Source organism: Tribolium castaneum, chromosome 6, assembly GCF_031307605.1.
Source record: "Tribolium castaneum strain GA2 chromosome 6, icTriCast1.1, whole genome shotgun sequence".
In the NCBI taxonomy this organism is placed as follows: domain Eukaryota; kingdom Metazoa; phylum Arthropoda; class Insecta; order Coleoptera; family Tenebrionidae; genus Tribolium; species Tribolium castaneum.
The window spans coordinates 11,833,149-11,856,046 of record NC_087399.1 but is presented as its reverse complement, the minus strand read 5'-3'; the positions used below and the strand labels follow the sequence as shown (position 1 = coordinate 11,856,046).

The window sequence follows — 22,898 nt, the reverse complement described above, 5'->3', positions numbered from 1 at the left end:
CCCAATATAGTGATGTACCTTTTTCTATTGCAATTCATTGACCTATTTTTTTAATATTAATTAATTAATAATATTATTCCATTTGACACTTTTGTCTTATTATTAGTTGGATCCCACTGAAGCAATTTTTTTGCGAAGAAAACATAATGCATAAAACATAATTCAAAGACACTGGAGAGAAATATTACAACAAATAACTGAAAATTTGTATCTTTACCTATGCAACACAAAATACATTTACTAATTTTTAATATTTTTTATTCTTCGACACTGTCAGAATTTCGGATTTTTCTCCCGTGTAAGACAGTTTTGACAACTGTTTGGCATTTCTCAATACGAAACGTCAGATTATTATTAACAGATTTTAAGCAATTTTAAGCCTTGTTGAGTCTAATTCGAAGAATAAAATGTTGTATTCAACTTGTTTTCGTGTAAATCGGTTCATTTATTTCACCTCGTGGATGGTAAACCTCTCGTTATCACTCGAGGTTTAAAAAACCACTCGTGAAATAAAACGTCCGATTTACACTCAAACTCGTCGAATAAATAACTATTAACAAATCAGAAACATATTGTATGCCGTTTATCAACTTGAGTAAAAATATTCTAATAAAAATATCGTAGGTGATTTTTTATAGGTGTCCTAACTAAAATTTGCACCTTTCCCAAACTCAAATTTACATTTGTATTTGGGGTATGGATGCACTAAGAAATATAAACGCTAAAATTTTTCTACCAATGAAAGTAACAAGAAATTGCGGCTAAAAATGGTAAAAATCATCATTTTGTACACATTTTCAAAATTATTCCATAAATTATTCTCGTTCAGTCACTAAGTTAAAAACTATATATTGCAAAAATGTTTGAGTTAATTTATAAATTAATAATAAATTAATTATAAATTAATAATAATAAATAAATAATTACATTAATAAGTTTCATCAGACCATAAGACCAGTCTTCATGGTCATATAAAACGACTTTTGGTAATTTGCCCCTTTTTATGTCGTTTTAAACAAGAATTTTTTTGGTAATGTCTCCATTTTGAAAAAAAACATCGATTTAAAATTTATGTTTTATCCAAGTTCTGTCAGAAAACATAATGATAATGACCCCTGAAATTTGTGAAACTGGCAAAAATACGGTCGCAAATTTGTCTCCTCCTAACTTAAAAATTTTTGTAAAATTGCAACGACTAAATTTTTTAATCTCCTTTTTGATTATTTAAAGCTTTCTCCTTATTTTATTTATAACTTGTCTAGTTAGTTATTTAAATCCGATTTCAAACAGTAACGCATTTATATTTTTTGAAACTAAATAGGTCACAAATTTAGACTTTCTGATTTACAGAATAGTTATATTTTAGAGAAATATACTCTTCTGTTTCTGTATACTCTCAGTCAATGAATGTTTCTAGATTTGACTGGTTTTAAGGTGACAGTTATTAATATTAATATTAACATTTATGTTGATGGATAGCTCACTGTTGCCGTATATTGCATTCGCGTTTTAGTCGCATTTTATCCACTTAAGAATATGAAACGTCAAATTAGAAGTAATTTTTATAGCATAACTAAAGCATAAAATCGCCGGATTAGGGTGGCATTTGAAACAAACAAAAAATAACTCGAAAACTAAAAGGAATTTCGAAAAAATTTATTCTTAAAATATTATCACATTTTTAAAGTACTTGAGGATGTACTATTTAAAGTACTTGAGGATGTACTAATTAGTTTTTTCGTATATATATATATATATATAGTTTAGGCATAACATGCTTAGTTCCTTTCTTTTGCCCAACGTTGTATAGTATAGTACTTAAATAATATGGAGGCGCATGGAGTAAGAAAATTAATTGTCTTATTTTATTTTCTACAAAGCTTGCTACAAAAAATGTTTTTATAGTTATTTACTAGATATCCACTATACTACAGAGTGGTCCAGTCCAGCTCCTGTCTTCTGTAGCTCAAAAAAATATTTTTGATTATACAAAGTGTTCCAAAAAAATTACGTCGTCAACAATATATTTTTTAATGGCATGCTATTATTTTTTGATGCTCATTAAGAGCTTCTTATAAGTACCTAAATTTTTTTTAATCGGTTTAGGTATTACTGTTAAAAAAATAAAAAACGAAAAATTTTGTTTTACACCATAAGTTTTAAAAATTAATAAAAAATAGAAAAAATATTTTTTCGGTGACATTGTTAATACGTATGTCTAGATCAAGGTCTAACAGACTTACTCATTACGTATGATTGATCTGAATTACTACAAGTTGTTTACTGTTTTTATTAATTTTTTTTAATTTTGAGCCTTTTATTTTACTTATTTCAAATGGCAACCCCTGTTTATTTTTATACCATTCGATGGGGAGCTACGTTTTTTATTATTGCAACCCTAACGTAAATCTTAACTAATTCCGAGTTATTTAATAAAAACTTCCTTTACCAAGTATTTTAATGACAAATTTAATGAATAAAAGTCGAGAGTGGTTCAAACCCTGTTTTTTTTTAATCACATGATGCGGAATTAAATAACGAACATTTGTTGTTATCACAACTCTAACGTAAATCCTTTTGGAGTTATTTGGTGAAAACTTGTTTTGTCAAGTATTTTAATGACAAATTTAATGAATACATAGCGAAGATAGTTTCAACACCGTTTTTTTATGTCAATCGATGGAGAATTAAAAAAACAATCTTTTATTATCTTTATCTATTATTATCTTTATTATCTTTTATTATCTTTTATTATCTTTTTATTATTTATTTATTTATTAACTTAAAACTCATTCTGTCAATGACAAATGACTAATGATTAAAAGCCGAATATGTTTAAGGTTTTTGCGAGGTTTTTGGCAAATAAATGAATGTGTTAAGATTTGAAATAGGACTGTAGTAACAAAAAATGTTGCTTAATGTTAATTGCGCCTCGAATGATGTAAAAATAAACTGGGTTGGTGTCATCTTAGACTTTTATTTATTAAATTTAGCAGTAAAATCGTTGAAAAAACAAATTTTTGACAAATAACTCCAAATGTGTTATGATTTGCGCTAGTGCTGTAACAAAAACAAAAATGCTCCTTTTTAAATTCTGCATCGAAACATTTAAAAATAAATAAAGGTTGCCATTTCAAATAAGCAAGTAAAAGGCTCTAAAGTTTAAAAAGTTTGAAAATAAATTATAAACACCCTGTAGTTATTCAGATCAATCAAACTTAATAAATAATAAGTCTGTAAGACCTTGTTCAAGACTTACGTATATCCCATTTCATTTCATAGGAGAATTTCTTGACAGCGCATTTGAATTTTTTGGAGTGAAATAAAGCACAAACTGAGAGTTTCTGTATAAGAAAAGAACTCTGTGTTTAGCTAAATCCCAGAGACAAATTTTCAGTCAAGAAAACCCACCAGAAACTACAAAAAATGCAAATGCGTTGTTGCAAAATACTACAATAAACTGAAATGGAATATACTAATAATGTCATCTAAAAAGCCTCGTTTCTATATTTTATTAATTTTTAACTAAAGGTGTAAAACCGATTTTTTTGGTTTTTATTTAAGTAATCCTTAAACCGGTTAAAAAACTTTAGGGACATGTAAGAAACTACAAAGACATCCTAATGAGCACTAAAAAATAATAGCATAGCATTAAAAAAATATTATTATGACGTCATACTTTTTTTGGGACGCTATGTATAATCAAAAATAATTTCCAGAAATACGTCATAGAGTATAAATAAGCTTAAATAAGAGTATATAAAATATCAAAACTCTAACTTTACTAATAAAATAACTGAGGTACAGAAGACGGGAGCTAATGGGCCATTCTGTAATTGATAAATGATAAGAGATTCTGATCACAATCACCTGGTTTCTCTGTAAAAGATGGATCTGTGTTACAATTGTGGTCTTCTGTCAAATTTTAGAAGCAATGATCATAAAGAAAAAAAAACTGTGAAAAGTAACATAATAAATTGTTGGTGACAAGTTTATCATTATGAGAACAAAAACTCTAATAATTTGGTAACCATAACCCGAATAATTTTTGCGAGTTGAATTGGGTACGAAGCCGAAAGCTGTAGTAATCCGTCAACTGTAGCGGGTTTTGTATAGCGCCTGGTCCGGTTCTGACTTCCCCGAGTATAGTGGAGAGAGCAGAGAGCACAACAAAGATTGTAGATGTGCGTACCGGAAGAATTCCAGCAAACATCGTCCAATTCTTGTATGTAGAGTGCAATGCACGTGCGGTTGCGATCACCGCCACAGCAAATACCCCCCGCCCCTCTCGGGCTTCGCCCCTCGCCCCCCTGTCGCGGACGCGCTCCGGCACGTCGCCTATTTTGACGGGAAGGTCGATCACGTGACGCCGCGAGTGTCTGCGGCGGGGCTCGGGGGGGTCCGGCTAGACTTTCCACCACAGAGTTGCTGTTCGTCTGCGCCATGGCCGGAGCGGCTGCAAGCCTCCTCGTTGACGACGGCGGTGTCCAGCTTCCCCAAGTGCAGGTGTTGGGCCCAAAGGGCCACTAGTGGCAGCAAATTCAGCGGAAATCGCTGTGTTCGTGGAAAGCATCGCGGTGGGTGTGCGCATGTGCGGTGGCAACAGTCTGCAAACCAGGCGAGACGACTATTGCGACTAGCAGACCAGACATCAGTTTAGGTGAACGTCTGCGGCGGGCGGTTGTGGTTACGTAAGTCGATGACATTCGGATGACGTGCGGTGGCGGCAGTGTACCACCAGTGCCATGGAAGTGACGCCGCATTTGAAGAACGTGCTGAAGAACTACCAGCACAGCGCCACCAAGAGTCTGCAAGGGCCGGGGCTGGCGCTCAAGGGCGAGGAGGAGATCAAGGAGGAGGAGTTCGTGCCGGTGGCGTTGCCCGTGCAGCAGCTGCCGATACTCACCACCCCGGATACGTCGTGCAGTGAGCGCACGGAGACGGTGCTCGAAGGAGAGACGATTTCGTGCTTTGTGGTGGGCGGCGAGAAGCGACTCTGTCTGCCCCAGGTGTGTAATGCTTACTACTCCTAGACGAGAGTAACAATCCATTCACGACTGGCCATGGATTGATTGGCGGACAATTTCGGTTCATGTAAATGGAGATTTTGCAAGTGTGAATGTGGCCTTTTAAATTTGGGTTATGAACAATTTTACTATTAAAAAATGTCAACGAGTGATTCAAACCGCAAGCTCAGTTTTTACCACCAACATTCGGAATCTGGAAATTGTTTCATCAAATTTTACGACTGTTTGTCTATCATCTAAATTCAAGTTGGTCTCCCGAAAGTAATTTTGTTTCTACTATATCAGGACAACAGTCAAAATCGCTATCAACTAGACATTTGTTATCAGTAAAACAAAATACGTAATAGCATAATTCAAGTCAGTGTTACTTGTAAAAATGTTAACTGTCATCACTTATCCAATCTATTAATATTGGCCTCAATAATATTAATTTAATATTATTATTACTTACTTTTGAGTCCTTCAGTTTCTCAGTTTTCAGTTTATCGATTTCTTAGTATTTTTTGTTTCTTTAGTTCTTTAGTTTTAAGTTTCCCGGTTTCTTATCTTTCAGTTTCTTATTAGTTTTTTGCTTTCTTAGTTCTCATCTTTTCGCACTCTTTTAGAATACCAGTTTTTTAGTTTATTAATTTTTCACTTTCTTAGTGTTTCCAGTCTTGTACTTTCTTTGTCACTGTTTCTATTTTTCAGTTCTCTAGATTCCTAGTGTTTTAGTTGCTAGCTTAGACTGTTAGTCTTTCAGTCTTTCATCTATGTTTCTCAACTTTTTACTCTTAGATGTATGTATTTTAGGTTTCTATTTTTTAGTTAGGTAATTTTTTATCAGTCTTTCAGTTCTTTAGTTTTCAAATGTTTCAGTTTTTTAGTTTCTCAGTATGCCAGGTTTTCAGTTCTAAATTTCTCAGTTACCCTCCACTTACCTTAGATTCCTAGTTTCTTCAATCATTCAGTGTCTTAATTTTTTTATTTTGATTTTTTTTATTAAATTTTCTACATTTTAGTAGCGTTTCTTTTCAGTAGTTTCATTCTCCCAGATTTTTAGTTTTCCAGTATATCTAGAGGTTACTCCAAACCTGGTGGCGAATTGACATTGTCAAACATGATTGAATTTTGCCATTAAACCTATGTTTACTAGTAAAAAAAATATTACCCATAGGCGTCGTAATAAAATGTTGGTCAAACCCACTTTAAAATATTATAATAAGATACGTAACATGAAGAATAATGAACAAATTATTAATAATAATAGTAACATTTCTATGTATTTTTGTCTGCAAAATTTATAATGTTTAAATGACAACTAAGTTAATTTTGGAGAAAAAAATTGCACGCCCATGTACTTCATTATTTTAACCAAGTGGGTGCATTTCAAGAGTCTTTTATGTCACTGTCAGTTCGCTACCAGATATGGAACAACCTTTACATTTGAATTGCTAAGTTTCTCAACTTTTCAGTCGCGTACCGTCTTAGTTTTCTAAACATTTTATTTTTTATAGTTTTTCAGTCTCTTAGTTAAAAATAAAAATAAGTAGTGATGATGCTGCCAATTTTCGCAAACATTTTTGTGTTGGTAATTTTGTAAAATTGACGATGGACTTTTTATTACAATTTTCTGAAACGTTTTCTGTAACTAGTATATGTGCTATTTTTTGTATACACTCTGCATATTCAACTAATGGAAGATGGGTACTTGAATGGACGTAATGTCACTCTATATAGGGTGTTTCACACCTTTACTAGGACTGCGCCTAATATGCGAAGCCAAATATACAAATGTCAGAAAAGACTAGATTAAAAAAAAAGGTTTCCAGAAACAATTTATTGGTATGTGTTCTATCAAGAGGCAGAACGGACATGATTCTTATGTATTTATTTGAATTCCTAACTAACAAAAAACGTAATTTTTTTGAAGGTGTGAACAAACAAGGTGACTATCCAATTTTCAAAATATGTGATCGAGTTCGTATCGGAATGAAAAGAAAGAACACACAACAACAAAATTCTCAGTTTAAAACACAAATCACGACAAATGTAATAAATCGAATAAAAAGCTAACTCAATGATTTGAGAGAGATGTCAGTACTTAGAAACTACTCTAAATTAATCGTTACGTCCAAAGTTTAACCAGAGAATTTCTTTCTTATACACAGACTCAATATACATTTATTGTCAAATTTGCAAGTTTTTTAATTGTCAAATTTTCAATATTGTATTTTATTTTAGGAGACTTAGGAAAATTTGCACTTTCCACACTAAATAAATACTAGTGAAAAGTTAATAGAATTCCTCACCGAATATTATAAAATAACATGAGATCGAAATTAAGCTGAATTAGAGTAGGCCATGCCTGCGAAATTTTAGCTACATCTCAAAAATTAACACATCAGGATTTTTCAAAATCTGGTTTTTTGTTTAATCCAAGAATTTTTTAAACGATTATTAGTTCACATAGAAGCAGTATTTCTGGATATTTCCTTAGTTCCCTCTACTGTCTTGCAGCACGATGTTTTGAAAATGTGGCTAAAGTTACACTTCCCTTTCAAGGCTTGCTTTGATACAGTAGGTACATTTTCGATCTCATGCTATATTGTTTGCTGATCCCTTTGGTAGTCATTAGAAAGAAATACATTAAATGGAATCTAAGGTGGAGGTTTTAATTTTTAGAAATTCGAAAGTTGTTGCCAAATTTCGACACACCCTTTAATTCCAGGTGCTCAACTCTGTGCTGCGCGACTTTTCCTTACCCCAAATCAACCACGAATGCGACCAGCTGCAAATCTACTGTTCCCGGTGCACCCCCGAGCAACTCACCGTTTTGAAAAACGGCGGTATTTTACCAAGTGCCGCCGCCAGCTCAGGTCTCATCACCAAGACGGACGCGGAGAGATTATGCAGCGCCCTTCTGCATGGCCATCACGAGGTGACGCAGATCAGGCCACGGAAGGGCTTAGTGTCGTTCGCGGTCTACCACAAGTGCTTCGGCAAATGCACCGGCTCGTGTTTTCCCGAGTTGTACACAGGAAAGAATGCCAAGTGTATTGAGTGTGCGGAATGCAGGGGCGGTTTCTCCCCACAACAGTTTGTCTGTCATGTGCATAAACATTTCTCGGAGAATCGGACAGTGCATTGGGGGTTTGATTCGGCTAATTGGCGGGTGTATTTAAGAGTGGCTAAGGATCAGCCGGATCAGGAGCAGTGTGTTAAGTATCTGGACGAGATGAAGGAGCAGTTTGATGGGAAGATGGCCTTTCCGAATGTTTATGCGGGGATTAAACGGAAACAGGTGAGTCGATTTTCCGTTGCAAGGGAAATGCTCCTGTTCGGGTTAGATATAGTTCAGAGGATATTTTTTTAAGTGGATCATTCTCCATGTTATTATTTTGCTTAATAAGTACCAAGTGTAGGTTTTTTCGTTTCTTGTGTGTACTAGAGAACGAACCGATTAAGATTGTTGTAGTGTATCTAATAAACTAACAACGTATAATATTCGTATTCGGTTGGAAAAATATTATTTATTCTTTGAAAATTTTGCTAATTTACATTTTTGAAATGAAATTTAATAATGTGATCATATTGTAGAATAAAATCGTTCGAAATTCTTTTTAGTTGTCGCGTTATGTAAAGTTTTATTACTATTTTTTAATCATTATTAAACACCTAAAAACGACATTATTGACTTAAGTCATTCTTTAACTAAAGAAATCGTCGTTTTGCGTTACTTGAAAAGTTGAAGAAACTTCGCAAAACTTTATTTCTCAAACATGACCAAATTTTTAAGGCTCTTGATAATGTATTTATTTATTTTTTATATAGTAACTACATAGTTTGGCCCAAAAACCCTTGGTTATATATTTTTGCCAGATCCTGAATGTAAAACTGGTTACAATAACAAAAAATATATATTTTTTCGTAAATATAATAGATATTTCCTAAGCTTATATACCTACAGGGAGCCTGCTACTGAATCTCAAAAACATTAATCACACAGAAGTTTTATTTTAAATACGTTATACAGGGTTATTCAAATAGATTTTTAGATTGGGCAGGTAAATATGCAACACGAAATACATTTTACAATCAATCTTGTCAAATCAATAATGTCAATAACATCATTGACAGGATTCCAATTAGCTTTTTAATCTGTATTTTATGTTGTACCTACTTTTTACTTGGTCAGGTTTTGAGTCTCATGTGAATAACCCTTCTCTACGCATATCAATAAAACTTATAAATAAATATAAATGCTTATATTTACTAATTAATTAAGAAGATGAATAGAGTGTATTAATATAATTAAAAATACTAAATTATTAATCGAAATTCTATGTCTTCTAGTGTTCTTAAATAAGAATTTATGTCAAAAATACGTAAAAAAATGTTGCTAACTCGAAAATTATTATTTGAGTTTTTAATTTTTTTATTTAATTTTTACATATATTTTGCACAAAAAACATGGTTTATTTCAGAATAACCGAAATGATAAAAATTACTTTTTGTTCTGCAAAAATGTACACAAGAACAAGGCAATTAAAGTAATTAATTTAAGAGTGTGATTTTGGTATGTCTACTGTCTATTGAGTTTTTTGTTTTAAAATTGGGATAAATTAAGATTTGAACATAAAAGAGGATTAGATAAGAAAAACCTAAACATACCTATTCTTACCAAATCACGAGGATTGGTCATTTACTATTAGATATTAAAAGTTATTAATCTTTTAGCCTCGTACAAACGATGGTTTCATGAAAATAGTTTCTGTTTCGGAGGGGATTTTGTGATCCCCTAAATGTCAGTTAATAAATAATGAAATTGATAAAAACTCTGCAATAGTAAAAATCATTTCATGATCGCCAAACATTTATTTTATGAGTTTGCAACTTAATTTTTGGATTAACTCAAATAATGTTGTTTTAGCTTTATGAGGAAGCTTTACTCATCGTTTTTCTAATAGGTATAAATATTCTTGTTTAATCAAAAGTATTGTTTCTGTAAATATTTCCTTATGAAACTTTTAAATAATACCTATCTTTGTTTAATCAAAACAATTCTTTGTAAAACTTTTAAATAAAAGCATTATTAAAAAGTAACAGCGACTAAAAAATAAATCCTTGCGCAGGCCTATACGTTTCAGTGTTTTTATTTTTATTTTTACGTTTTATTTTTTATATTTATTTTTAAAGGAAATTTGGCAGAAGAAAATTATGATATTTAGCATTTGATATATTTTTTTCTGGCCGACCATTTATCTTGTCGTGTCTTCTCTCTAATTTATTTTTTTACATGTGAATTATAAATAAAGGTTGTGAACGTGTATTTTTTTATAACATCCACAGTTTTAAATTACTTACTAAAGCAAAAATTATTTTCAAAATTTAGCTAAAACATATGACACAAATCATTATTTTTAAATAAGCTAAAGCTTATTTAGTTAAACTTTCTTAATAAAAATGAGAGGATTAACTAGTCAACTATCGTTGTTAGAAGCTTTTGTTGGTTTATTTCTAATGGACACATGTTCACGAAAACATCTGTTATTCGATTTTTCGAATTTTGCGCTATTTCCATCATTTAGTTGGCAATGTTCTTTGATCTTGAGTCATTGGCGACGCGTGATTTCATAACTAGTCATTCCGTATTGCTTTTTTCTTTTCATTAATTTCATTTTAGAGTGGGACAAAGACCCACACGTTTGTAAACTTAGTCGGGATAACGACCTCGGGGTCACACAGAATATTAAAATACCCTCGAATCATTCATACCAGAAAATATGTTAAAATCTCTAGCGAGTTGTATAACACACACACAGGTAAACTTTATTTATATTTATGCTTACATGTGTTTCAAATTTTAATTTTGGAGTGAATTATCGAGATGATTTAAATAGTTGGCAAAAACTCAACTCGAATGTTGGATCCGATTTTTGTTGGTTTCTTTTAATTATGGAGGTAATTAAAATTGTCATTATGCGGCAAGTTTAATAGCTGGACGGTGGATTTGATTGATTTTTTGAAAATATTGGAGATGGATTGAGTCGGCTGAACGACCTTGGGGTAGGAAGGCCGTAACTCTCGTAACATGTAATCTGAAGGAATTGCACAGTCGTATGCAAACAGCACGCAACGAAGACCTCGCCATAAAGGTCGGAAATCAAAGTTGACAGAAATGGCACGGTACCAGAAGAATTTTTTTCGAGCTCGTAAACATCTCCGTCCCAGAATAATACTTAATTTAAGCGAATGGGCGATAGTCGATGGTGTCCTGGGGCTATCATAAAAAAGCGTATCCACGGTGCGTGAGTTCAAGATGAGATTATTGTGTAAATATCGCAGGCGCCATGATGATGATGACCATTTGCATGAAGAGAGACGGTAGCTGGAAATCGCCGTTTCTCGCACATTATAATAACCTTCGAGGCGGTTTTTATGGGTCAAACCAAATTACGAACTCAGCAGGTTACGCTGTTACTTTTACGTTTCTGGTTGTACTATACACTGAAATCGCATAGCGACGTGACGTTTCAAGGTTCGCGAACCGACACGAAAAATATTTAACTATAACGAATTTCAATTTATGCAAAAAAAGTTTGCAAATGCAAGGACGCGAAGGAACGCCGACGAATTTTCGGTGAAGATCACAATTAATCACAGGCGTAAATTTTTAAATATGTTAATGGAAAGCACTAATTTGAAGGTTACTGAAGCATATTGAGTAAAAAAACTGATTAAATTGCCGTTTTAATTTTACGATGTACAGAATCGTGACTTGCTGCACACCAGGAAATACGGATTTTCAAGAAATATTGTTTTCGAGATACAGGTTTAATACTGTTAGATGCTTTGGTGTGATCAAAATGCTTTTTTGCAAGAGTGTGCCCTAACCTTTTATACCTTTAACCTGGAGTCAGTATATTACAATGAGTAATAATTTTAAGTGCACTGTGCCTTTTTTGGTAATAAATACCGGAGTATCTAACTGTCTTGGACAATTGTGAGGTAATTGATTTTGTAACTACAGAATCCGGAATTATTTCTAAAATTACACTAACGGTAAAGTTTTTTTATCAAGGGATAATAACACAATTGTTAACTTTTTGTTATTGACATGACACCTACATTTTAAGAAAACGATGAAGTCAAGAACAAGTTTAGTTGTCAAGGCTTTTGAATCCTAGTCTAATTTTGTCTCTGCTTAATTTAAATAAAAGTGATACAACGTCTCTCAGATTAGACTTTCTGTGTTGAAACCTTCCAGTTTTTGTTTGAGTAGACTGGGAAGTGGTAAAGAATTTTTCAACGTAGACTTCCTTTCTAGTAAAAGTGGTATGTGCAAAATAAAGCTTAGAATTTCTTTCTAGGTATAGTTTTTCTAAGTTTTACATTATTTTTAAGAAACTAAGAAGTGATAGAGTTTGGATTTCTTGGTAGAAATCGTCTCATTTTTGTTTTAAGAAATTCAGAAGTGTTCATAGTTCAGAATGGTGCTTTCTTCCAGTTAATTTTAAGGAACTGGGAACCGATATAGTTTTTCAGCTTAGATTTTCTTTCTATTTAGAACCATTACAAGTCTTTTTACAGCAACTGAGAAGTGGTAGACTTTTCTGTTTAGAAGTCTTTCAGTATTTGTTTTAGAATACTTAGAAGTGATACAGAGCTTTTCAACTTAAAATTTCTTTATACGTAGTTCGAATTCTTTCAACTCTTCTTACAGAAACTGAATAGTGAATAGTCTCGTAGATTAAGCTTCACATGTTTAAGAAACTGAAGAGTGAGACGTTTTTTACTTGGATTTTCTGTTTAGAAACCTTCCGATTTTTGTTTTAAGACATTCAGAACTAATCAGCTTAGACTTTTTCTCTAGTTAGAATTCTTTGGATTCTTTTAGAAATCAAGTGATGCACGGTTTTAAAAGCATTTCAATTTAAAAAAATGAAACAAATTGAAACTATACAGCGTCCATGTTTCAACTTCCAGTAAGTTTTATGAAACTTGCTACCGTTACAGTCTTAGCTTAGATTTCCCTTCTAGTTATTAGAATCATTACAAGTGTTTTAACAGAAACTCACAACTGATAGTTTCACTGCTCCATCTTGTTTCTAGTTTTTTTTAAGAAACTGGAGAGTGTTGTGTAATATATTTCTAAGAAACTGAGAAGTGATACAAATTTTTCTAGTTAAAAGCTTTACATTGTTTTTTGCTAAAGTGAGAAGTAATAGAGTGCTTTTTTACATCAAAACGCAATTATTGTTACTAAGTTTTTTTTTTAACTTTTACTTATCTATGATTGACATGAAAAGAATGAGTACTATAAGTTTTGTTATTAAAGGTCTTTGAATTATAGTGTGATGTCTGCTTTACTTTATTTCTAACAAGGTTTTTCTGTTTTTTTAGATAATAAATGCGATTTTTAATTGGGAGAATTTTGATAACAATTCAAACACAACATAAAGTACAAAATAAAAATAAGAAAATAAAGCTAAAACGGACAAAAATGAAAACTTGTTTTTTAACCAATTACTGAATAGAAATCAAAGTATTCCATTTTGGAAAATTTGTTAGTTTATAACTTGTGGTTAAATTTTTATAATCGCAAATAATTCCTAACTTTTCATTCATTGTTGAATAATTGTGCAAATTTGAACAATAAATTTTTAACGGAAACTGGTGTTAGTTAATTTCAATGCCACAAAGTTTTTTGAATTCCTTAGATCTTTAATAAAATGATGTTCTTTATATTGAAATGTAATCAAAATTGTGACTGCGACATACTTGTACCTTTGGAATCTTTTTTGCATTACGTTTTTAATGTATTGGTTGGAGCAACTGCGCCATCTGGGTGACGCGAATTGAACTAACGAAACGGGGCCGTTTTATTTCTACGTCGTGTCGCATCCTTGTATTTAAGCGTCCACTGCTGCTCATAAACAATGAATGTGCAAGAAAAAAGTGAGAAATTGTTTAAATGCTTGTAATATAAAAATGCAAATTTTTCGGTCATGTCTGTGTTGTTGGATTTACCTTCATAGAAAAAAGTGTCTGCGGAAGGCTATAAAAATGACTAGTTTTTTATAATGCGATTAATAAGCTGATTCACACGAAAAAAAACAGTCCATTTTATTTTTATGGTTCGACTATTATAGCACAAGTAGGTTACATTATTTAAAAAAATCATTTTAACACATTTGTGATCTGGGAAATGGAAATTGTATTTATTTCTTGAACATGATTTAAGTGTGGTAAAAGTTAGGAGTCTCTGTCCACTTTCGAACTGTTACCATCCACACAATCACATTTCGACTATAATAATGACCCTTGGATCTCTTACTGTCTCTTCGATGAGTGAAACGTAAAATCGTCATCGATGTAACAAATCGTCGAAATCAACAAGTAATGGCCGCAACCGTATAAATAATGTGGCGCCTGCACAACGCTCGAATTTATTCGGAGATAAGTCTCTCGTCCTTGTCTGGCCCACACCACACTTTCCACATTCCGACAGAGATACCTAAAGATATAACTTTTTTACACTTTCGTACAGAAAGCCGCGACTAGATTATTTTTATCTTCGCGCCGCTCAATAACAACGAGTCGGAACAAAGACGTCGCGACATACGTCAAAAAAAAAAAGGGGGAAAAGAGCCCCACGTTCATAATTTAGAATGTTAAACGGCTCGGCCTCCATAAACGCCATCACGCGTCGGTTTCGCAAGTGAAAATCTTGTGCACAATGTCACCGCTCCTAACGAGGAATTAATCGAGTCGTTTTTCGTCTTGTGATTTTCGAACTGGAACGATTACAATGTGGGTCATCAAGGGAGCATCGCATCGAAATACTTGCCCTCAATTTCCACCAAAAAATTATTTTATTCGAGAATCGAATCCCTCAAGAATTGCCAACATGTCCAACAGCGATTTGGCTCGAAGCCATCTTCGCATAATTAGAGAAGAGCTCTTATCGGTTTGTTTTGGTCTTCCCCGAATCGAGGCATTCGTCCTGAATGAATTTTTAATAACCCACAAGAACGTGAAAGTTTACTCCGTTATTATTCGTCGTTGAAATCAAGATGTACCCCGCGAAAATTTCAAGGTTTTCGTGGAAAATCTGAAGGAATGCCAAGTTTTGCAAGTATTTCCGGGACTTCAGAGAAAATTCAATCATTGCTTTGATCTGTTGTTCCAAATGACTAAAGTTTGCGCCGCATTTCCCTTTTTGATTAACATGTGTGTATCTTCAGGAGGGAATTTCAATTACAACTAATCGAATTTGTTGTTTGTCGCGAGGCACCAAACAGTCTCAAAACCGCCGATTTTTTTGGCTATTGTCCTGAACTATTTTTGTGTTTGTCAAGGTTATTGTGCAATGGTTGAAAGTGAGGGTTTAATTCGTAAAATTCGAAATGGTTTTCTTGACAAACAAGCGATAACGATTCTAAAACGTAGTATAATAACGAAAAACACTCATGTTTCGATAGTGATGGTTGCAATATCGATTCGTGATAAGGGAATCAATTAAAATTGGAAATTATGGGAAACTTTGATTTTGTTTTCAACTAGGTTTACTCATAGCAAATGAATCTCGAATATGTTCCAGGTATAAACCATTCATCTGACTATCTGCTTCTATTTCTAGTTTTTGGCAACTTTAAAGGATTTTTATTTTAGTTTTTCCTAACACTTACTTTCTTCCCTCTTTGCTTGTATTATTTTCCAATTTATGTAATTGTAACAACAATATTTTGTTTACTATTTTATTGAAATATGCTGCAGGGAACAAATATTATTAAGATAAATTCTGTGATAAATTAAGTAAAGTATTTTAGTGTCAAACCAATAAAATTAGGTTTTTTGATTTTTTTGTATATTACAGCTATGTATTATTATATTATTCCATTTGTGTACTAATTTAACAAAGCTTAGAACATTTTCTGTAAAAGCATTGCGAACTTAGAATGTTGGAAATAATACATAATCTCTCGCCTTAGACATTTCCTTGGAATCTTACATAATTTTTTGAGAAGCTAAGAGTGCTCAGCTTTCTCAGCTTCGATTTTTTTTCTAGAAGCATTGCAATGTTGTGATAAGAGATAGGAACTGCTCAGCTTAGATTTTCTTCCTAACTAGAATCCATACAACTATTTGTACATAAACTGAGAAGAATCTTGTAGCTTATGCATATTTTAGAAGCTTTTTTACATCTAGAAGTAAATTTCTTAGCTTGTTTTTTTTGTAGGAGTTTTACAGTTTTTTAAGAAACTAACAAGTTATATAGAGTTTCTCAGCTTATATTTTTTTCTAGAAGCATTTAATTTTTTTTTTAACTGTAGTCTCTCACCTGTTGAAACATTTTTAGTTTTTTTAGAAGCTGACAAGTGATACAAAGAGCTAGTCAGCTTAGATTTTCTTTCAAATTAGTCTTTACAACTCTTTTTACAGAAACTGAGAAATGATGCAGTCTTGCAGCGTAAGTCTTTTCTTAAAATAAATCAGACAAATCTGTCAGCGTAGATTTTTTCTAGGAGACTTACACTTTCGTCCTAAGAAACTAAAAAGTTGTACACAGATTTTCAGTTTAGATTTTCTTTTAAGAAACATATCAGTTTTTTTAGAAACTGATAAGTTATGCAAAGTTTTTTAGCTTAGACATTTTTATATTTACAACCCGTACATTTTTTAAAACAGAAGTGATACAAAGCTGCTCAGTTTAGATTCTTTTTCTAGAAAAATGCAGTTTTTTTGAGAAATTAAACAGTGACACAACGTCTCACACCTTAGACTTTCTGTGCAGAAATCTTTCAGTTTCTTTTAGAAATTGGAAAGAGATGCAGAGGTTTGCAGCTTAGACTTTTTTTCTAGTTAGACGCCTTACAATTTTTTAAGAAACTGAGAAATGATAGTCTTACAGCTTAAGGCTTTTTATAGGAGACCTAAAAGAATCTCTCAGTTTGGACTTTTTCCTAGGAGTCTTACAATTGATAGAATTTCTCAACCTAGATTTGTTTTCTAGAAGCATTTTTTTATGGAAACTGTAATCTTATACGTCTCTCGGCTTACTTTCAGTGTGAAACATTCCATTTTTTTAATCTAAGAAGTATTTTTTCTTTCTTAAAATGAAATGTCTTACAGCTTAGACTTTCTGTAATAACTGCAACAACTGTAGCTTCATTTCCAGCTGATGTAGCTACTCTTCTTTTATTTCTTTTAATTGGAGGCCATTTTTTCCGCCGTTTATTTTCAACGTGTTTGAAAACTGTATCACTCAGAGCCTCTTTATTTTGATATTATACGTGTATAAATGTGCAGCCTACGAAGCATTTTTCAAACAATCTCCATTAATGAGAACATTTTAGGACAAAAGTTTCACTAAATTCAATTACAAACTCAGCAAGGTCTCATTATTACTCGTGGACCACTCTGTATAAGCTCTCTATTTTTTTTAGAAACTGCAGAGAAATGTTACAGTTTTTTAGCTTAGACTTTCTAGTTAGAAACCTTACAAATGAAAACAGAAACTGATAAGTGATAAGTACTGGGCTTCTCAGCTTAGGTTCTTTTTTTAGTTTGAATCCGTACAACTCTTTATAGAAACTGAGAAGTGGTAGAAAGTCTCATAGCTTAAGCTTTTTTTATATAAACCTTGCATTTTTTACGTGATTTCTGTTTCTAGTTAGAACTCGTCCAAGTTTTTTTTTTTGTAAGAACTAAAGAGTGATTGATTCTCCTCGTAGCTTATACTTTTTTCCAGGGTTTTGCATTTAGAATTTCTAAGCCAAAGAAAGGCAACATTGTAAAACAATTAGAAACTGATCTAGTATTCTTCAAGTGAAGAAATACAAATGTTATTTGGTTGGACTTGTTGGTCGCCCCGGTATGATGAATTCTTGCATCAGGTCGGCGACAAAAGTCTTGGCCCCCATTTCGCTGTAAGAAATCTCGAGATAATTGCGTGGTCGTGATGAGAGAACGCCAAAGGACGCGGCGGTATCTTCGTCGATGGCCTTGAACCTCGCCAAACGAGTCTGGTGGCAAGAGAGCAGAGAGACGCCAGGTCCGCTCTTCAGACGAGATACTGTACCAAATCCTTCGAGGAATTACCAACGGATATCGAATAATAATGAACCGGTGGTCCTTTCGCTACCCGTCGTGGTGGCTCCATTACACTTTTTTTTCTTCACAATGGAGGTGTTATTACGACACGATTCCGGCTCGCACCGTGAATTTGTAACAGAATATTTTGTGAATTCCGTTGTGATTATACAGGCGAACACGTTCGTGTTATATGCAAATGATGGGCCCAAAAGCGAGGGCACTTGCCGAAACAATGCCGAACAGTTTATTTGTGGATAAGACAATAAGAACGTCTGATGTTTCTGCACCAAGACAACTTCCAACGAATGCTGACATAAGATTAAGATCTAGATCCGAATCGGGAAAGGTAACGATCTGTAGCAAACGATGTGTACTCAAATTAACAAAGACACTTTCGATGCTTCTGAAAGAATTAGTCTCAAAGTTTTGATAATAATTTTCGGCATTTTCAAAAAAATCAAGTGCTGTTTAAGCACGTTTATCCATCAAACATTGCCAATATAGGCTTATATTTACAGTTGCAACAGTAAGTAAATAAAGTCAATTAGCACAATTTTTGGTCGTCTGCGAGTTTTTTTACCTCGTCGAGTTTAAATTTAAAAGCATAGATAGTGTTTCATATGTAAAGTTCAAAGCTAACAAAACAGATGTAATCAGATTTTGGGGGTTTCTACACAATACCCTTCACATCCCAATAAAGGAATATTTAAAATGCTATATGTCTTGTAGTACTTAGATATTATCCTAGGAATCATACAAATTTTTATTAAGAAACTAATAAGTGATTGAGGAGGTTCTCAGCCCAGATTTCCTTTCTAGAAGTATATCAATTTTTTCTAAGAAACTGAACAGTGATACGTCTCTCAGCTTAGAGCTTCGTAGACTTTTTGTGTGAAACTGTGAAACTGTGGTGATAGATACTAACTAGTCTAACAGCTTTGTAGGTAGAAGTAAAACACTTAGAAGTAATACATAATCTCTCAGCTTACACTTTTTCCTAATTGTCTTACATTTTTAAAGGAACTAAAAAGTTGTTCATAGTGTCTCAGCTCAGATTTTCTTTCTTGAAGCATTAATTGTTTTATACGTCTCTTTATTTTAGATTTTCTGTGTATAAATCATTAGTTTTTTTAGAAGCTGAGATGCAGTGCAGAGTTCTTTGGCTTTGACTTTCTTGCTAGTTACATGCCTTACATTTTTTTAAAGAAATTGAGAAGTGATACAAAGTGGCAAAACTTAACTGAACTTATTATAGAACTTACAATTTTATTAGAAGAGCATGGCTTATTTTAAAAAAGAGCCAGAAATTTGCTTTACATTTTCAGTAAGCCTAATTATGTTTCTGGTAAAATTTATTGTAATTAATCGATTAACTAGAACGAGAATATGAAGTAAGAAGCTGTTTATTCCTTCACAGTTTCCTAAAAAAGTAAAGCTTCTAACAATATCTAGGCCGCAAATTATGTAGTTCATATAAAATGAAATATAGCCCATTGTGTATAATGAGAGTAAAATACCTATAAAACAGGTCACTCATTCTTCTTAAATTAACAATTAAACAAGTAACAAGTTTTTTGCTTTTGGTGGACCCTTTTTAGCTATTAATGTTTATCTTGACTGCCCACCCTATAAAACTTATACATTTTTTAAAATGGATATTTTGGGCTATGTATAGTAATAAAAAAATCCATTATATATTATTTATAATAATATATAGTATTTATATAATATATTTATACTATGTATTTATTTAGTACACCTATTTATATAGTATTTATAAATTTAAAGACGAATATATTACTTACAAACCACTTATGAACAAATATTCGTTAGCAACAAGATTTAATTTATAATCGGTAATACAATTTATTGTCTAACCCTTTTTTACCCATATATATATAAACCCTCTTTCTATAGACAGTAGAATTTAATAAACAGGGTTTTTTACGTTTCTACCAAAATTGTGTTGGTACTCTCTCACTGTTTCTACCTTATTATTGAAAGTGGCGGCACTGTCTTATTAATGATCTTTCAAATTAAAAGCTTATGCAAGGTGTTGGGATGTTAAATTAAAAATATTGAAGTAATAAAAACATGTTTCTATGAAGCGTGTTTTTGGCTGAAGCATCAGTGGATAACTCCGATAAAGTGTCGATCAATAAAAAAACAAAAACGCATGCCACAGGTGCTACTTAATTGAGTAAAACCCCCATATTTTCAATACAAATTGGATCTAGACCCATAGCAAGATTGTTTTATAACTTTTTAACAAATTTAAAGAGGAGTTTGGGACTAAAGTTGTTTTCTTTGTTGTTACCGCACCTGAGGCTAAGTTTCAATGAGTTTCAATGGTTTTTACGACAAGAAGTCTCAGAAATCACATTAACTTAATGTTTTAATGTCAAATCATTATTAACCTGCTAGAAGTTACTACAATTTTAAGTTTTCTTGAACATGAGACTTCAACGTCTTCCTGATAATGTCACTTCAACACACGTCAAACCAAATGTCTCGAGCTCTACATGTCAGTGAGATCACAATGATAGATACTTTCTTGTGCAGGAAAATTAAAGAACTGTACTATCTGTTGTTCATAGGAATAGCGTATATTTACAAAAATAGCTTACAAAAAATTAAAAATTTTGTTGTAGTCGAAACTATGACCAAATTCTCTGAAAATTAAAGAAATAAATACCCTAAAACTTGAATTTCATTTTCAAGATTTGATGGCAGTTGTATTTATCACAGAAAGCAAGAGAAATTCTGCGTAAGGACCCTTTTTTTCGATTCGAAGCAAAACAAAAGGTTACCGCTCTTAATCAACAATGTTAACTGTACATAGGTGGAGCAAGCAGCGCGCCTTCGTCACGACTCTAAAATAAGGGGCACGTGGAGGCGGCCCCATGACAACCTGTTCGAAGCCGTGTTCGAAAAAATCGAACCCAAGTCTTTGGAACTGCGTCGCTGCCTATCACACAGAGCAAGCACAAAGAAACTTATTTATATATAAACGAGACAAGTAACACATGTTGGCGGAGTGCTCCGAAAACAAAACCGATGTCCATCCAGCAGGTTCTATTTTTGTGAGGAGGAGAATACCTATGAAACACGATTTCTATAAATAAAACCGGTATCTGGTGCAGTTTTTCGCGAATATAAGCGTTCGTTCGGTTATAACCGAGAGCAAGTTGTTTCGGGGTCGACGACCGTCGATCTCAAGTTCGTTCGTCTGCAAGAAGTCTGCCTCTTGCTGGTAACAACCCCTCGCGGGGAGGGGCGTAGGAGTCCCGGTGTGAATGGCCTCCAAGCTTGCGATTCCGAGGAAGGACCGAGGGAGTTTTTGCTCTGACACGTGCATTAGAACTGGACTGGATGGAAATTAGCGTTTTTAAGAACGTCTTTGTTTGGCTGCGAGATTTCTTCGCGCTTCCTTCGGTTTGGTTTTTGTCACATGCGGACGGTAACGATAAACAGATGACGCGGGTTGGATGCATATTTGAAAAATTGTAACCGGAGCTGTTGTGGTTCTTGGGATGCGTCGTGCGAGGAGGCTGGAGTTTATAGACGAACACATTTGGATCTAATAAACTTTTATAGCTAACCACAAATGAAAAGGAAAACACGTGATAGTTGTAATTTATACTTAACTCAAACTTAGTCTAATGAATATTGAAAGCCTTGTAGGAAGCTCTACACTTTTTAAAATTGTTAATGTTTGTTTACCCACTATTGTTCTATGCATGCATTTGTTTACATTTTTAATTTTTTTTTCGTTAAAATTAAGTTAAAAACAGTTTTTTTTTACCTATTTAACACAGTTGCAGTGTTGCATTTTTATATTTTATTCGAAATATTTAATAGTTGAGCTCTGCCCAATGAAAATATTTTCAAGATGGCCATATTTCCGGTTATACCGGAAGTCTTTATCAACTTACTTATTTTAAATGGAGAACTATGTTTTTCACTGTTTTTGGATTGGTTGAGTTATTTTAAAGCCGTTTTCATCAGCCTTCCCTATGCTTAAGTTTAACCGTTTTTGAGATATTTAAGTTTTTTTAAAATTTTTTGGATTTGTACCTGTCACTTAAAAAATCGGTAACTCTTTTAGTTTTAGAGATTTCGAAATCATATTTGGAGAATTAAGAGAAAGCCCTTATCTGTTCTTTAGTTTGTTCAAAATAGTGAAAGAAGTTAATAAACCCAAAAATTTTAAGGTTAAATTTGGACACCTTGAAGTACCCATAACTTTTTTTTTTTTCAAATGGGATGTCTCAATTTTTATCTTACTAGAGGGAGGAGAATTTTTTTCTGCATCGATTTGTATTAACATTCCCTATACCTATGTGAAAAATTTCAAGTTATGTTGGTTTTTTGACATTGTTGAAAATTTCTTACTAAGCGCAGCTATTTTTGCATAATTTGCAATAAAAGTATTTCTGATTAAAGAAACGACAAACTCTGTTAAAAATTGTGTTATCCTTTTCGTGAAAACAAAATAAATATTAAATGCTGGTATAAGAAACTTTAATTTTACACATTTTTTCTTGTTTCCATGGCAACCTATGGGAAAAGGCCTATGGCTAATGAATTTCTCAATCCCAACAAAAAGTTTTTGTAACTTAAAAACTATTAAACAAAATGACAGATCACAGATCAATGCAAAATAAAATTCTCTACAATTTAATGAAATAAAACTTGTAGCATTTCGTTTGAAAAAATTGAGTTAAGGGTGCTTAAAGTTCTGAAAACGTAACCTTAAACATTAGGATCAATTATTCTTTTTTAGGAATT

General features: G+C 32.8%; 1 protein-coding gene across 1 annotated transcript in view; it reads left to right on the top strand.

The window, feature by feature from the left end:
• The first annotated feature begins 4,021 nt into the window (after positions 1 to 4,021).
• The window catches only part of Snoo (Sno oncogene), a 63,360-nt gene continuing 44,483 nt past the window's right edge, over positions 4,022 to 22,898 (top strand). Inside the window, exons 1-2 of the mRNA XM_008197871.3 lie at positions 4,022 to 5,009; positions 7,738 to 8,310. Of these exons, the coding sequence (XP_008196093.1) occupies positions 4,746 to 5,009; positions 7,738 to 8,310 (837 nt within the window). The 5' untranslated portion in view covers positions 4,022 to 4,745. The remainder of the gene's footprint in view (positions 5,010 to 7,737; positions 8,311 to 22,898) is intronic.